The sequence below is a fragment of the Chlorocebus sabaeus genome, chromosome 4 (assembly GCF_047675955.1).
Source record: "Chlorocebus sabaeus isolate Y175 chromosome 4, mChlSab1.0.hap1, whole genome shotgun sequence".
Classification (NCBI taxonomy): Eukaryota; Metazoa; Chordata; class Mammalia; order Primates; family Cercopithecidae; genus Chlorocebus; species Chlorocebus sabaeus.
The window spans coordinates 19,744,219-19,761,356 of NC_132907.1; the positions used below are offsets into that span (position 1 = coordinate 19,744,219).

General features: G+C 43.1%; 1 protein-coding gene across 10 annotated transcripts in view; it reads right to left on the reverse strand.

Moving 5' to 3' along the window:
* PDE8B (phosphodiesterase 8B) overlaps positions 1-17,138 on the reverse strand; it is a 255,777-nt gene that overhangs the window by 207,596 nt on the left and 31,043 nt on the right. For 5 of the 10 annotated variants that reach the window (XM_037982120.2, XM_007975951.3, XM_007975977.3 and 2 more), the window contains exon 1: positions 3,975-4,677. The exons of 4 other annotated variants lie outside the window; for them this stretch is intronic. In XM_037982120.2, coding sequence (XP_037838048.1) covers positions 3,975-4,313 — 339 coding nt within the window. In that variant the 5' untranslated portion in view covers positions 4,314-4,677. Of the gene's footprint in view, positions 1-3,974; positions 4,678-17,138 lie in introns of those variants that run through there. One more of the 10 variants, XM_007975943.3, reaches the window with a different exon arrangement.

A 17,138-nucleotide genomic window follows, 5' to 3' on the forward strand; every position in this document is an offset into this window, starting at 1 on the left:
TGTGGTGGCAAAGCAAGACATTATGACCTGTACAAACCCAAAAGGATCCTGGGGAAAACTTACCTCAAGAAACCAGAGTTGGCTACAGGATCGAGCAGTCTCCTCACTTACAGACTTTTTAGCAAATCTCAGAGGCTCAGAGTTTGACTTCTTGTACAGCGATAGCAGGTTTCCCATACAGAAGTGAACTAAGATGAAAGCAGTGCTATGACTGGTACCCCAGATAAAGACAGTGTGGTACTATGCACTCTGCTAGAGGTGGCCCCACCTCATTCACCTGGCCAACCGACAGATAATTTAATTCACTGAAAAGCAGTGGTTCTCAAAATGTGGTCCCCAGATTAGTAACACTAGCATCTTCTGGAAGCCTGCTAGAAATTCAAATTCTCAGGCCCCACCCAAGACCTACTAAATCAGAATCTCTGGGAGTGGAGTACAGCAATCTATATTTTAACAAGCTCTCTAGGCGATTCTGGCGTACACTAAAGTTTGACTCCAAAATACCTACTTAGAAAACAAAAATGACTTTTCTCCAATATAGCTCTACTCCTCCCCCAGATAAAATCGTATTATTATTTACCATAAGGTCAGTGGAATATCTATTTATTTTCCTTTTACATATAGTCAACTCAGGATTATCCTCACAAATTCTAGAACGCTATGGAACAGAAAACACAGAAGTCACTAATAACTGGTTTAGGCACACCATTTCACAGGAGATTTATCCTCCTCATTAGGCTTTGCTTACCAAATTTCATGGATATTTCCTGAATCGCTAGCACCTACAACACAGTCTGGCCACAAATACTGAATGAACAAATGAGCACATTCTGTATGAATGGAGGGAAAGCGGGGAGCTGGTGATGCTGCCATCTGGAAACTAACAACGTCCTGTGTCTAATCCACAAAAGAGTTAACCTACACCGCGGTCATAGCAAGTTGATGGTATTGTCAGTAGAGATTCCTTTCTACAACTGGTTGTCTAGTCCCAGATGCTCCCAAGTAGGAACAGCTGGTATGAGAAAACTTGTAAGAATCCCTGGTTCTTCCCAGAGAGAGGTTCAACCATCTCCTCTGAGGATTTCTGAACAAGAATTACAAAACTGGCACAATATCAAGAGTGAGCATCCGGCAGGGTTCTCCTGTTGGAGTACTATTTTTGAAAAGGCAAGCAAAAAGGAAAGAAATTGCTAGGAAGTTGCATTTTTACAGCAATTGGGAGACAAATCTAACTTCTTACCAGAAATGGAAACCCATGTGATATCATTGTACTGCATATGAATTATTAATGCTTATAATCCTTTTTTTTTTTTTTTGCAAATTAGGTATTCAGGAAGGTTCCTGTTGACATCATGTTTGACATCATAATGCCTCATCATTCTAAAAGCTTAATGAGATGAATTATTGCTAGAAAAGAGAGAGAGAGATCAAGCACACATTTTTGCACTCTGGGGAATACCAGAGGCCAAGCAGATAATGAGGATACACTTCATAATTGATGTAAAGTGGTGGGGGGAGGGGGTGGAAACTATTTCAACTTTCCACCATTGTAAATAGGACCAAATGGTAAAGATTTTACTTTTTCCACCTGTGTGCTTCGGAAAGGCGTGGGGCACCACCACGTGCCTAGCAACTATCTCAAACTCTTAAGGTAAAAAAAGAATGCTTAGTCTACGAAAAATGAAAGTAAAGTTTTTATAAAATTATCTCAGCAACAAAAGGGCACAGAACATGTGAACTTTAAGATTGAGAAAAGACAATACGACGCCCAGTCACAGGCCTAAAAGGATACTATTAAATATATTAGGGCAGTTCTGTGATGGCAGTTCTGTAAGATTTGCATAAATAACTCTGGTCTCAAATTTCACTTCAAATATATACTTTCTGAGATCCACACAATGCAAAGCAGTGTTAAGTCACTGAACCAGCGGTTTCATTTCCAACATTCCTAGTAATGGGTTAGAGTGAATTAAGCTCTTATTTGGGAATCTTGTTGATAAAGCAAAATGAGTTCAATTTTAACCCAGGTCAAGCCTTTTAACACTTAAGCCAAGTAGCAATGAGATTTACACAAGTTTATACAAGCTACTAATAATTGGGACTCGTTGTCCCTTCAGTTTTTACTTCATTTGGTCTCTAAGCAGCCTCTTGAGGGAAGTATTAAAAACGTACAGAATGGGTTCATTCAGTATTCTTTCTTCTACTGAACAAACATGGAGTAGCTAGAGTTGCCAAGCACTAAACTGAGATTCTTGATATTCTGGAAAACAAAAATTCACAATTTCTCTGGAGCAACCAAAAAAAGTATCACAAAGTTCATGAGCTGTCACCATTTTGAACTACTGCTTCAGGTCTTCAACCATCAGGCAATAGGACGGTCTTTACCGATAACAGCCCAACTTAATATTTTCACCAAATTTAACATTTTCATCCCTGAAAATTGCTCCTAAAGCTAACTGTGTGTGAACAGGGAGGGGGAGAGAGAGAGAGCCTGACAAAAGCAAAGTATAGCTTTCAGCACATGCCTCTGTAACAAATGGACAACTGGTAGGTTTGTACTGTCATGAATCCTAGACTCTAGTCTTCAGATATGCTATGCTAAGATCACACTGTTAACATTCAATAGTTAGGAGAGAAAGCTTATTTCTGGCACATAGTAGGTGCTCAATAAATGGTGTTTTTATTATAATGGTGATTATGATTACTGCCAGAGAAACACTGCAACCACAAGCAAACATCAGTTAAGCTTCATGTTAAACAATCAGATGCTGTTAAAAAAAAAATAGGTTCATTAAAAAACTTCTGGACTTCCAGATTGAAGCCAAAATATGTTATCCTTCTCCTCACTGCTCCACTGTGGGCTGACTTCACCCTATGAAGACCAAGTTTTTAACTACTAAAAATACAAATGTGTCTTTGACAAAAATCCACGGAATGCTTCTTGGTAACCTATTGGCCAGGTAAAGGCTGTGATTCTATCTGACATTAGGAGTCATAGAGATGTGTATTTCTTCTCTCTGTACAATGGGATATGCCATTGTCATCTTGTTTGCTGTAAGGAAAAAAGATCCAGTGCCCATATTTACACAATGAAAAGCCTCTTACATTTAATAGTACTTTGAGAACATACAGGAGGACACTATTTAAATAATTATTTTTCTTCTGTCATTAAGAAATAAATATTTAGCGACTGCTTTAACCACCTAAACAATTTTTTCCACTTCCTCAAAATCCCACTTTCTGGAAAGACCATATGTACGTGCAGAATCATCCTCAGACAGCTGTACTGCACTGGAAACCACGTCCCCTCACGGTGGCTCTGCTGACACTCCGAACTCATGGCCCGATTCTCTCAATTCTGTCTAGGATGCAGCCAACCCAGAGAAACGCTACAGTGACAAACAACAGGTTCCACTCTGCTCCGTTCCCACATCTCTTCTCAAAACACGAACACTTATTCATTCACAAATCCCTACGCTCGGTGCCTGTGCTGAGACTCCAGCCTGGCTGGTAATCCCAGGTAAAAATCGGAATATGGGGCACTATCTATCCTGGTGCTGCAACTGCACCAGTCACCTACAAGGCATGCAAATCCAGCTCGTGCTCAGATTTCATTCAACAGGACTGGCCACCGAATGCTCTCAATGGTCCCCACCCCGCTTCCTCCAAGCCACAGCCTTCCTGTCCTCAAGGAGGAACAGACCAGACCACCTGCTTCCCTCTGCGCTCCCTTCCCCGCCCCGTCCCCCAGGACCAGCTAAGGACGCTCCCAGGACCCCTCCAGGGGCCTTTTTCTGTCCACATTTCCTGGGCTCCCATCATCTCCACAAACGAAAAGTAAACTCCTCCTTAGTGACAACCTCTCCAAACCAACCGCGTCACGGTCACCCAACTCCGCCAGAGCCCCCAGCCCGTGCAAGCCCCGCCGACGGGGCGGGCGGCCCCCACACTGTGTGCCAGCGCGGGGCATTTACCTTCACGCTGGTGTAGCTGGTCTGAGTCTCGGCCTCGGCGCTGCTGCAGCAGTGGCGCCTCCGGCCCCTGCTGGTGGTCGCGGCGGGGGCTGCGGAACCCGCGCTGCTGCCGCTGCCCAGCTCTGTGCGGGCCCTGCGGACGCGGGCGGCGCTGGGGGGTCCCGACGCGCGGCTCGGGGGGATGGCGTCGGCGGCGTCGGTCTGGACGAAGAGGCCGGGCAGGGGTGCCGCGGGACCCTGCGACACGCTGGTGGTCTGGCGGGGCGAGTTGGACTCGTCCGAGTCCCGGCAGTAGATCACGCCGCTCTGCGAGACATGGATGCTGGGGGCGCAGCCCATCCCTCGGCCGGGCTCCCCCGCGCGCCCGCCCGCGCCCGCGGCCGCCGGGACCCAGCGCACCCGCTGCCACCTGCAGTGAGGGGGCGGTCGCGGCGGCGCCCGGACTGCGCGCCCCCCGGCCTGTGTGTCCGCCGCTCCGTCGGGCTGGCCGCGGTGCCCCCCGCCGAGCCTCCGGGTAACGCGCGCGTCACCCCAACTTTCCCTTTTGGGCCATCTTCCTCCCCGAGCTGGGGAGCGCGCACACACAGCGCCCCGCGCGCACCAGCGGCCGCCACCCTCGCCGCCGCGGCGCCCCAAACACGCTCCCCGCGCCTCCGCCTTCCCCTCCTCCCTCGGCGCGGCCCCCGCCGCCGCCCAGCTCGACCTCGCCGGGCTCTCGCACCCGCGGCCCTGGGCCAGGGCGCCCGCCCGCCTGCCCGCCTGCCTGCACCTTCTTTCCCCACTTTCGGTCTGCACCCGTCCCCTCCCTCCCTCCCTCCCACCCTCCTTCCTCCTCAGGTGCCCCGGCTCCGCGGCCGCAGCCGCCCGGGCCCCACTGCGCCCCTCCGCCCCTCCCGCCGCTCTCCGAGCTCTCCCGACTGGGCAGAGCGTGCCCGCGGCTCGGCTCCGCCGCGGGGACCCTGTGCGCGGCAGCTGGCACCGCGTCTCGGCGCCCTCCCCTCCTCCTCCGCTGTCCAGAGGCCTTGTCTCTTCTGCACTCATCCCGATGCCGCCCCCAGCGCCCCAGCCCCTCTTCCCCTGAAGGGCTGTGTAAGCCTCTCGCTTTTCACCAACACATTTTCACACATCCCAGAGCTAAACACCAGGAGGCCCCTCCCGAAATGGCAGGGGCCCTACAGCCCAGGCCCATCCACTGCATTTGCTCGCCTGTCAACACACCCGGGGAATGATGGAGAGACCTCATGGGTCCGTCCTCTTCCCGCAGCCCCACCGCCTACTCCGAAGGCTGAGTTGGATGGTGACCCAGTCTTTGGAAGAAGCCCATTCCATGTCTACTCATCGTTTGGAAGTTCATGCCAAGGGATGGGAGGCCCTGCGGAGGAAGGCACCCTTGAACACATACGTTCCCCTAAGATCCAAGGAAAGAACAGAAAGAAGCTGTCTGATGGTTCTTGGCTTTCTCCCCCGTTTTCACCTCTTCTTTGGGTGCCACTAAATGTTCATGCTGATTTCTACCCCATCCAGCCGCCCATGTCAACTGCTCTTCCTCACATTCTGGGCTGGGCAGTCAACAAGGCCTTCCCTCATTCTCCTTGGTGAGGCATGCACAGACTGAGCTGTGCTGGAGGAGAGGAAGAATGCCTTTAGAAGGATGGCTGCTGTTCATCCTTCCCTTGTGAACTCCGAGTTAGAGCTGAGAGACGCCACTGCCCATTCAGTCACCGGTTCCCACAGTAATTCCTGCCGTATTGCCACAATGGTACGGGGAGATAATTAGATGGTCTAAGAAAGGATTTTATCTAGAGTTGCTTATACAGACAAGGGCAATAACATAGAGGCTTAATGCAAGGCACAAAGAAGTATTCAATTTTAAGGGGTTTTTTTTTTTTTCATTCTTATTTTCCTTTTTCTTCCTGTACCACTCTTGGACGTGACTGGATGAAGACTTCAAAAGACAGTTTCTAAATTTCATAGAGAAGCAAGGTATCATTCCCAATCCCAAATTCAGATATACAGAGAAAGAGTCTAACCTTATTCTTCTGCCTTTGCTTCTCCTCTCAGTTTAGCTCTCTCTTTTTTTGATACAAAAACTCCATCTCCAGCTAACCTGGAAAAAGTCTATGCTATATTTTTTAATGAACAGGCAAATTGCTCATAAAATTTCTGCACAGGTTGGGTCCTCCTAGAAGCAGATTCTGAGATGGTGTTTAGCAGGCAGAGGGAGGCTTTTTAGGAAGTGCTCTTATAGTCATTTGTGGGAGGAAATAAAGGAAGGGATGGGAGGGAGGCAAGCTTGAGCAGGGGAGAAATTGACCAAGCCTCAGGCATCCCTGCAGGGAGGATTCTGAAGGTGGGATGATGCATCAGAGTTGTTCTGAGTTGGGGCTGGGTTCTGAGCTGTTCTGATGGGCCTTTATACCCCAGCATGGACCAGTCTTTACATGCAGGCCACCTCAGTGACCTTGGGCAAGGTGGCTCTCTTCAGCTGAGGCACAGCCCCCAGGAGATGTCAGCCGAGCCAAGGGCTTTCTGCTGGCAGCACTCCCAGTAGCTGGAGGAGTAAGTCCTTTCCTGGCATCATAGCCTCCACCACAGTTCCCTTCCAGGCTGCTGAGGTCCATGCTTCCTGGTCCCATCCATGCCTATAAGAACACCACATTAAATGGCTGAGACTGAGATATGGGGACAGTCATTCATTTAAAACTAAGCCTCATAGCTACCATCTTCTCTGCTTCCAAAGGACAATTTAGGACCTGGGAAAACAACATCAGAGTTAAATTGCAAAAACACTACTCTCTACACTAGTCCCTGATGTAATGTTCAAGTCAGGGTTTAATCATTCCTAAAGCTTATCTGTGATAATGCGTATAGCATTTCAGTCATTACCTTTCATGGAGCTATCAATGACAGCCTTCACATATTGAAATTTAGAGCCATGCTAATTCTCATGACACATGTCTACTTTTTCAGAGTTTTCTCTAGGAATGCAATGAAACCACCCAGGAAAAAAGCACCAGTCACTCACTGAGGCTTTGAAAGGCAAGAAGATTGTGATAAAATAGAAATTACAACCAATCTTCTGGTGGAGAACATTAGGAGCTGAATCATGAAGCTACAAGTCACCCAGAAACAAATTCAGGTTGAACTTTCTACGTTAAAAAATAAGAATAATTAAGCCTTGAAAGAGTAGGTGACCTCAAGGTAGCTAGTGAAAAGGACTAGGCTGCTTTAGTGGGTTAACTGAACAGTTCATATTAGGACCAGTGCCTTTCATTGACTGCAAGTTCTTTGTTGAAATAGAAGATAGAAGGGGAAATGCACTAGATATACATTTTTCTTCCCATTCCCAAAGCAGCCAGTAGCTCAAACACATCTTCGACTGCCAATTCTGGCTTAGTGAAAGAAAAAAAATCATGTGTCCCTATAATCTCCACCAAGTGTTCTCAGTGGGAATGTGCAACCTGCCCCCATTGCTGGAACAGATCTGGCTGCTGAAACCTGCAGAAGTGTGCAAGTGGAGGGGAAATGGTTTAACTGAAATTTCCTCAGCTTAGTTGTGAGGCCTGAGTTCTGGCCCATAGAAGGGATTTCTGAATCAATTGCCACTGACCACTTCAATACATCCCAGGTGACAGCAGAGACTACAGGCTCAGACATTGCTGATAACATTTAGGCCCAAGTTACAGAATAAGGCCAGAAAGACCAATGTTATAAAAAAAAAAATTAAGTGGAGAAAAATTTAGCAACAGAAAATGTCCAAGAAGCAAATCAAAAGAAAGTAACCTAAATCAGAAACATACTGTAAAACAAAACCTCCAATATGTCCAGGGTCACCTGAATGGTTTGTGTGTTTTATAATAGGATTAAATAAGAGCTAACTTTAAAATTATGGCCCACAGGCACTGCAAGATGCTGAACAATTAAGGTCCCTTCCAATTCTAAGATGGCATGACTCTTCAGAATTCCTCTAGAGAAGCAGCAAATGTGATTAATACATTTTGAATGATTCTTAGCTGTAAAGGTTAAAACAATAGTAGCTATCTGATTGATTTTTAGATAATCAAATATTTAATCAACCAATCAACCTTATAGAGCTTCTGGATTCAAACTATGTTCCTAATGGTGGAGCTATTGGAAATCTAACCACCTGATAAGTGAAATGATACCATTTATTAGGCAGCCCAGTACAGGGGAAGGCACATTGAATTCAGGGATAGACAAGTGAATCTGAAACCGAGGTCTGCCTCTTGTGGCTGTGTAAACTTGAGCAAGTCACTTAACCTCTGGGCTTCAATTTCCTAGATAATCTCCAGAGTCTGTAAATCACCAACATTTGAGAATGCTGTGAAATTTTTGCTTCCTTTTATTAAATTATTTTATATTTAGAACTGTGGGACTTTTGAACAGAAAGAGTAGTCCTGAATCCACATGCACAACAGAACCACCCTGAGGAATTTGCCAGAAATACAACAGTTCCCTGGTTCTATCCCAGAGACTTGGTTCAGGGGTTAAGGACAGGTCCAGCATCTGTCCTTTCAAAGAAAGTGAATCCAGTATAACCTTTCCACAGCCTCCTTGAAGTTTAAGTCCTTATAAGTACCTCGAAGACCCTACCCGATGTGGGTCCTGGCGACCTTGCTGAGCCCCCCTTCACTGCTCCAGTCACACCAGCCTCCTTGCTGTCTCTCCAGGATATCCAACATTGTTAGCCAGTAGCTGTTCCCTCTGCCTGTTGTGCAGCTTCATCAGCACTTGCAAGGCTAACTTCCTCACTTCCTTCAAGTCTCTGCTCAAATGTCTCCTACTCAGTGATGCCTATTCCCAACCCTTGTTTGAAATTGCAACCCACATACCTCTATTGTTCCTCTACCACTCCTGATTCCCCTTAGCCTATTTTTCTTATTTCATAGCATATATCACCTTCCAACTTACTATATAATTAGCTCACTTACTATTATGTTTATTGTCTACCTTCTCCCACTAGAATATTGGCTCTACAAAGGCAGGGGTTTGGGGCCTTCTTATTCACTGATGTATCCCATACTTTTGGAACAGTGCCTAGTACACAGAAGGTGCTCAAATATTTGTTGAATTTATGAATGAATAATTTTCTCCCATTTCTTTGTCTTTTGTCTTTCTCTTAACTGTTATAATCCAAAATGGAAGGGGTTATTTTATTTGTTTGTTTAATAGAGTTTTATGCTCTGTGTTTTTAGTTTTTAAAGGCAATGAATGCCTTTGATTAGATCATGGTAGTCTTTTGGTAGTGTACATCAGAAAAAGCCAAAACAATAAAATATAATAATTTGTACAAAGTTGTTGGTAGCAATGTTGTCTATGATAATGAAACTGGAGATAATTCAACCATCAAACACTTAGGGAATGGCTCAACAAATCACATGTAAATATCACTATGTGTAGTAATATAAAACCTAACAAAACAATGTTAGGTTAAAAATAGATATGTACATGGATTAATTACAAATATAGAAAATGTATGAACATGTGTTGAGGTTCATAAGTGAGTATAAAGTGGTGTAGACAAGAAACAGCAAATTTATTTTTCTGAAAACCAGTTTCGGTGCATAAAAAACCACGTAAATGAGTAAGTGTAATATTTCCTAATTCTCTCCACAGAAAGTATTTGGGTAACTCTATTTTCTTTTATGGATTTCCACTGATTTTTTTTCCTTTGGACAGAAGGTGAAAGATGGAAAATAAATTTAAAAGGGAGAGAATCAGAGATAGGTGGAGACAGAGAAACTAATGCATACACATTTACAAAGGAAAACTCACAGAACCAGACACACAGAGAGGAAAAAAGAAAATGAGAGACAAAGAAAGCCATGGGGAGCCACTTTCATGGTGAAATATTCCTGCCAAGTGAGTTTACAGAGACAGGTCTTTCAAGAGAGTAAAAATAAGTTGTATTTTTAACTATAGGTGCATCACTTATTGGACCTTTTGCCATAGGCCAAGTGAAACTAAGGAGAGGATTTGGCCCATAGGATGGTTTTCTCTTGCCAGTTGTAGCAAACAGAGAGTCAGCCAACATCTGACTTCCTTAAGTCAACATCATGAAACTTGGAGGCCACCAAATGCTGGGTCCTGAGTCTGCATAGTACAAAAGTGATCTGTCCTTCTTGTTAACAAGCACCCCACAGGGAGGGGCTGGATTCGCCCTGCAAAGACTTCAGAATGTTACTCACCTCCAGAATTTTGGACCCCAATAGTCAGGCTAGGAGAGATGGAACATTCATTTCCTAAAGTCTTACAAATACATTTCACAAAAGCATCAGACACAAAAGGATATATGCATGAAACACAAGGTGCAGTCCTACTCCAAAGGAACTTACAGAGCAATCAGGCAGATGGGACTTACACATGAGAATGGAATAATATCCATGAGTGTCAAGGGGCCAGAACGAAGATGTGTGGTATTGTCAATTCTTTTATAGTAGTTATGGTCATTGGGAAGGGAAGAAGGGGGCATGTCAGTTGGGCTTCAATAAGAACTTGTCAATCACAGGGAACAGCATGAACAAAGGCACAGAGGCAGAACTAACCTTGGTGGTGCCAGAAGGCAGTGAGCAGACAGGGTAACTAGACAATGTCTCCTAAGGCAGGGATGATAACATCGGAAGAAGAAAGAAATGAAGGGAGAAGACCCTGAAACAACTTCTCTATGTAATGGAAGTCACTGTAGGTTCTACCACCCTTAAGGAAACATCCTGTGTGAAAATCTAGATTTAGAAAACAAATCCATTGTCTTGCAAAAAAATATTGTTGTTTGCCAAATGATTAACATGAATACTTTTCTTTCTTTCTTTCTTTCTTTTTTTTTTTTTTTTGAGACAGAGTCTCATTCTGTCGCCCAGGCTGGAGTACAGTGGTGTGACCCCGGCTCACTGCAAGCTCTGCCTCCCGGGTTCAAGTGATTCTCTTGCCTCAGCCTCCCAAGTAGCTGGGACTACAGGTGCATGCCACCTCACCCAGCTAATTTTTTTATATTTTAGTAGAGATGGGTTTAACCATGTTGGCCAAGCTGTTCTCGAACTCCTGACCTCAGGTGATCTGCCTGCCTCAGCCTCCCAAAGTGCTAGGATTACAGGCGCGAGCCACTGCATCCAGCCTCCATGAATACTCTCACATAGTACTTTGAGGTTTTTAGGTATTCTAAGTCAGGGTACAAAAAAAACAAAAAAAAAAACAAAAAAAAACACTAAGGATACAAATTATTAATTCATACCAATTTTTTAAACATTTACAATCTATAAAGCAAGGCACAAGGCACATCTGTTTCTAAATTAGTGTGAGATTTCCTAAATGTCTCATGGGCAATTTTTTAAAGTTCAGGTTTCTAAGCAGGTCCTCTCCTGCCCGCATGCACACCTTGCTAGGCATATCATCCATTCCAAAAGATTTCATTACACTAATGTGATGCTAAATTCATCCATCCATTCATTCAGTGAGAAACAAGACAGAAACGGTCCCTATTTCTATGAAGTTTAGGATATTAGGGGGAGTTGGAAGGACAAACAAACAATAAAATTCTCTGGTAGTGACGAAGGTTATATAGGGATTTAAAATATGTTGATGTGATAGCGTGAGACTGGGGTAGGATGATGAAATTTTTCTCAGAGGACATGACATTTAAGCTAAGATTCCCAGAAAACTTTATCAAAGGGAATATCATTCTTTTTCCATCCGTCCATCCATCCAGCCATCCATGATGCCATGAGAACATGGTTTGAGCACCACTACTGTGCCAGGTGCTGTGAGGGATACAAAGAAGTAAAAGACTTAGTATTTGCCCTCATACAATTCAGCTAGGAACACAGACATACACACAAGAGAATTGCGTTAACATTTGCTTTGAAAAATTAATCCAAGCCCAGAGAGAAAGATCACTGTGGGTGGAAATTATCCGGGAGATGTCACTGAGGAGACAGAGTATAGCTCTTGGAAGAAAGGGCAGTATTTGAATAAGTGGAAAAGAGGACATTTCAGAGAGAATAATGTGCTTAAGGCCTAGAGGTGGGAACACTTGCTAAATGCTTGAAGAACAAAGAGGCAGATGAGTCAAAAGGTTTGTGGTACGGAAGAAGAGAATAACATTATTTTGGCTGACAAGGGAGGCTATGACCAGCGAGTCAAATGCCAGACTAAGCAGTCTGGCTAAATTCTAGTCATTAGAAATCACTGATGTTTTCAATAAGACTGTAACTTTAAAATACAGTTGACCCTTGAACAACACAGTGCTAGGGGCACCAACCGCCACACAGTCGAAAATCCACATATTACTTTTGACTCCTCAAAAACTTAACTACAGGCCAGGCACATTGGCTCTAACCTGTAATCCCAGCACTTTGGGAGGCCAAGGTGGGTGGATCACTTGAGGCCACTTTCACAAGGTGAAACCTCATCTCTACTAAAAATAAAAATTAGCCAGGGATGGTGGCATGCCGCTGTAGTCCCAGCTACACAGGAGCTGAGGCAGGAGAATCGCTTGAACCTGGGAGGCAGAGGTTACAGTGAGCCTTGATCACGCCACTGCACTCCAGCCTGGGCAAGAGAGCGAGACTCTGTCTCAAAAAAAACAAAACAAAACAAAAAAGGATTTACTAATAACCTACTATTGACCAGAAACCTTACAGATACCATAAACAGTCAGTTAACACATATTTTACATGTTATATGTAGCATATACTATAGTCTTACAATAAGGTAAGCTAGAGAAAAGAAAATGTTATTAAGAAAATCAAGAGAAAGAGAAAATATATTTACTATTCATTAAGTGAAAGTGGATCATCATTAAGGTCTTCATTCTTTTCATCTTCATGTTAAGTAAGCTGAGGAGGAAGAGGAGGAGGGGTTCACCTTGCTGTTTCAGGATTGCAAAGGCAGAAGAAAATCCACATGAAAGTGAACCCACACAGTTCAAACTCTGGTGTTCAAGAGTCAACTGTGCTATTTTACTTATTGCATATTCCAGAAGGACTGGTGAAGGAAGTCAGGAATGAAGATCAGTAAGGACCTATAATAACCCAGGAATGGGATAATAGGGATTGTTATGGACTGAATTGTGACCTCCCAAAATTTATATTTTGAAGCCTAACCCCCAGTGTGGCTATATTTGGAGACAGGGCCTTTAAGGAGGTAATTAAGGTTACAACATCATAAGGGTGGGGCCCTAATCCAATAAGACTGGTGTCCCTATAAGAAAAAGAGACAGCAGAGATTGCCCACTCTCTCCTGCATGCACACAGAGAAAAGACCACACAGAGAATGCACCACCTGCAAGCTGAGGAGGGAGGCCTCACTAGACACCTACCCTGCTGGCACCTTGACCTGAGACTTCTAGGCTCCAGAATCACGAGAAAATAAGTTTCTGTTGTTTAAGTCCCCCAGTCTGTGGCATTTTATTATGGTGGCCTAGCAAACAAATAGAGATATTGAGTAGACGGAATTTGTAAAAACAGAAAAAAAGGGTGGGGAGAGGAATTCCATGGACCTTACTGAAAACGAATCCTTAGGATCCGGTGCCTGATTAGATAAGGAGCCAGGGAGCCAGTGATATCAAAACTGACTGCAAAATTTCCAGGTTAGATGTCTAGGACAAAGTGCAAATGAGATTGGGGAGCACTCCCAGGAGAAATAAGCTTTGTCTATCAAGGGAATTCTTCACCTGGATTTGCACCTTCTGGGACCCAGAATCTTGAGTCTAGAAACCAGAAAGTGTCCACCCAAAGCCAGTGCTGACACTGAACTCTCCCCAGAACATGATTAGAATGTGAGGAACCTCTTTTGTGTTTGCTGCTGGAACTCTAGTACTTAGAACAAGAAATGGTACATGTTCAATATTTGCTGAACCAATCATGAGCCTTTATGAGGAGGACAGATAGATATGCCAGCCTCCAGGTCCTCTTTACTGACAAGAGCACCATTGTCCTTTTCCAGGGTTGCTAAGTAAACAGTTTCTGCCAAGACTTCCTTGGGCTTCCCCATAGTCAGACCTATGCAGTGATGTTAGTTTTTTGCTCTGTGTCTGGATCGCTAAAGTCAGTCTTTGATACTCTTGCTTCAAGAACTGCTTTTGAGCCCTGGGATCTTACTTCTTAACTAGCTTAAGGTGCCTCAAGGCTGCAACTCTGCCTGAAGGCCCTGCTTGCTTTAGTACCTTCTGCAGTTCTGGTGTCTTAATCCTCTTACACTGTGGCTGCTAGGGCAGTGAAAAGAAATGCTCTGGAAGCTTGCGGCAGAAAGTCTCTCCCTTCTTGGGGTTTGACATTTGCTCTGCAGCATGGCACTTCCCGTGTCACACCATTAAACATCTCCAAGGCAACAGTCACTGGGGGCATGACTGATTACTTCTTCATACCTCATATTTGAGGCTTATAATATCATAGACAGAAATAGATTCAGTCAGATGGGGGAGAGTTTTCTAGGGTACTCGACACTAGTGGCTATCAAACTTTAGCATGTATCAGAACTGCCTAAATACAGATTGTGAGGCCTGAGAATTTGCACTTCTAAGTAATTCTCAGGTGATGTTAATGCCACTTACTCAGGGATCACACTTTGAAAACTACTTCTGTACACGTAGTAAGATATTGCAAAGCGAAAACAATGATAAAGAACAAAAACAAAACAAAACAAAATTTTAAAAAAGCCCCTCACCTGTGATGTTTCATTTTCTGAAACAAAATGTAAGGTTGTAAATTTTAGGATGTCTGCAAGCCTCACAAAACCAAGGACTTCTAAGGACAGGTTTTCAATAGTCCCTTTTACCATTTCTGAGATGTGGGAGTGGGGGTAGAGGAAGGAGAGGCTTATCTGTGGAAGTAAACTTAATGTTTAAATACACACCAGCAGAATGATATAAATTTCCAGTACAGTACTTGATTTTCTTTTTCTTTCTTTTTATTATTATTATTTTACTATATAGACTTCAAACCAGAGAAGACAAAAGTCCATTATGTTTTAAGAACAATGAATAAAGTTCTAGGAAGCAGAGGTCTGGAGGACAGGGCAGGGGAAGATAGTATAAATTCAATCCAGTGTAAGTACACAAAACAGATACAATTACTTTCAGAATACTGGCAGAATAATAATAACAATGGCTGCTACTTCGGAGGTAGCTTACTATGTAACAGTCTTATACTTTGTATGTTTTATCTCCATATATTTCTCTTGTGTTTCTACCCTTCAGATAAGAAATCTTTCAACATCTCCTTTCTGTTTACCATTAACTTGAACACCCACCTAGCTTGGCTAGGTAATTACTTGCTTTCTCCTGAACATGAAGTCATCAAACTTTTATAGGTTATAAATATCCTACATACGCCTCTAAAAAAGAAATATAGCTAATGCTACATGTACTGCATTTCTCACTGAGAGCTAAAAGATAAGGTTAAGATCCTTCATAACACGAGATCTGATCTTTTTTAAAATCACCAACATAAACATCAATTTTAAAAGAAAAGAAATAAACCTCAACTCTTTAGACTTTTAAAGTGAAAGTGACATGTTAGGAGATACATGGTATGAGAATTGTTTTTTGCTGTTAAATTAAGAAATCAAGCTAGTATTTAAGATTTTCCTTCTCCTAAGGAGACAGAAGTATATACATTTATAAGTCATTTTAAGTACTAAATTGCAGAAAATTCTGTAAGGAACTCAAATCCCTTACATACCCGTACAATTCAGATGGCATGAATTTTCACACTGATTACATTTTTAATAGCCTCTGTTTCCCACTGTATGTTCAAGTGAGGATAAAGCATGATGTTAGAGATGCTACATCTACAAGTAATTCTCACTTTTAAGAAATGGTAGAAGCAAGCCTTGAGTGGCTGTTCTTAGAACTCCAGCTATAAGGGGCTTAGAAACTCCCCTGGAAAGGTCTGAGAGTCATTTTGTAGCCTAAATACTGTAGCAAAAAGTCACATTAGCCCTATTTGAAGTGGGTGTGTGGGAAAAGATGAATAAGACGTAGGGATCACTATGGGAAAACCAACAATTCTGCAACAAAAACCAGAAACAATGCAATATAGTTCTCCCAAATTTATTTGGAATATCCATAGTTTTAAGTTGAAGAAGAATAGAGAAAAAAACAAAAAATGTCCCAGAAGACATCTTCAAATAGAACAGCATTTTCAGATGGCAACCTTTTGGATAGGATCATGAATAAAAATTTGCAACATGGACTTCTGATGAATAAGCAGGGACCAAATTTACCTTCCTTCCATTAACAACTAGAAAATCAGATAAAATGTGTGAAACAACTATTATCAGACATTGAAAAATAAGTGGCTCAGGACTGTAATTCATGAGAGAAGGGAAACAGATGGAATATACAATATGACTACCCCAGCTATCACCGTGGAGGCAAATTCAATGTCTCACAGCAGGAAAGGAGTTCAAGGCAGAGCACAGTGGTTTTGTTGATGTGAGAAGACCAAAATCATGGTTCAGACAGGCTTCTGTAGCTGGGATTTATGGGGCAGTATTTCAGAAAGAAGGAAACACTTATGAAAGAAACATAGAGGGGCACTTGAGAGTTTAGTAGGTACTAAAATATGTATGAGTAGGGTGAAATTCCTTAGACCAGAAAGACAGCAACTGAAAAGCTATAAGCAAACAGTTTACAGAGTTCACACAGAACTAGGAGCTATCCAAGTTCTACCAGCCAAAATGGAGTGTCTTTGTTGACCACTCAGGGCATTCAGTAGAGAAGCCAGTTGGGTCATACCTTAATACTAAGGTTAAAGAATCCCTAGAGAAAATACTGCAGACCTACCTTTAAAAGCCCAAAAACAAACCTTGAAAGAATTAAATGGAACCAAAATTAACTTGTGTACCAAACCAAAATCCAACACTCAATAAAGACAACAAAACTTAGACATTCACAATGTCTAGCATATAATCAAAATCATTAGATATCCCAAGAAGCAGGAAAATGTGACCAATAATCAAAAGAAAGATCAATAGAAACAGAAATGACAGAAATTAGCAGACAAGAACATCAACACAACTGTTATAATTATTGTCCAAGTATTGAGAAAACATAAGCATTGTGAGAAGAGAAATGGAAAATACAAAAAAAGAATCAAATAGAACTTCCAGAAACGAAAAATACAAGTTCTGAAAAGAAATGGTCAC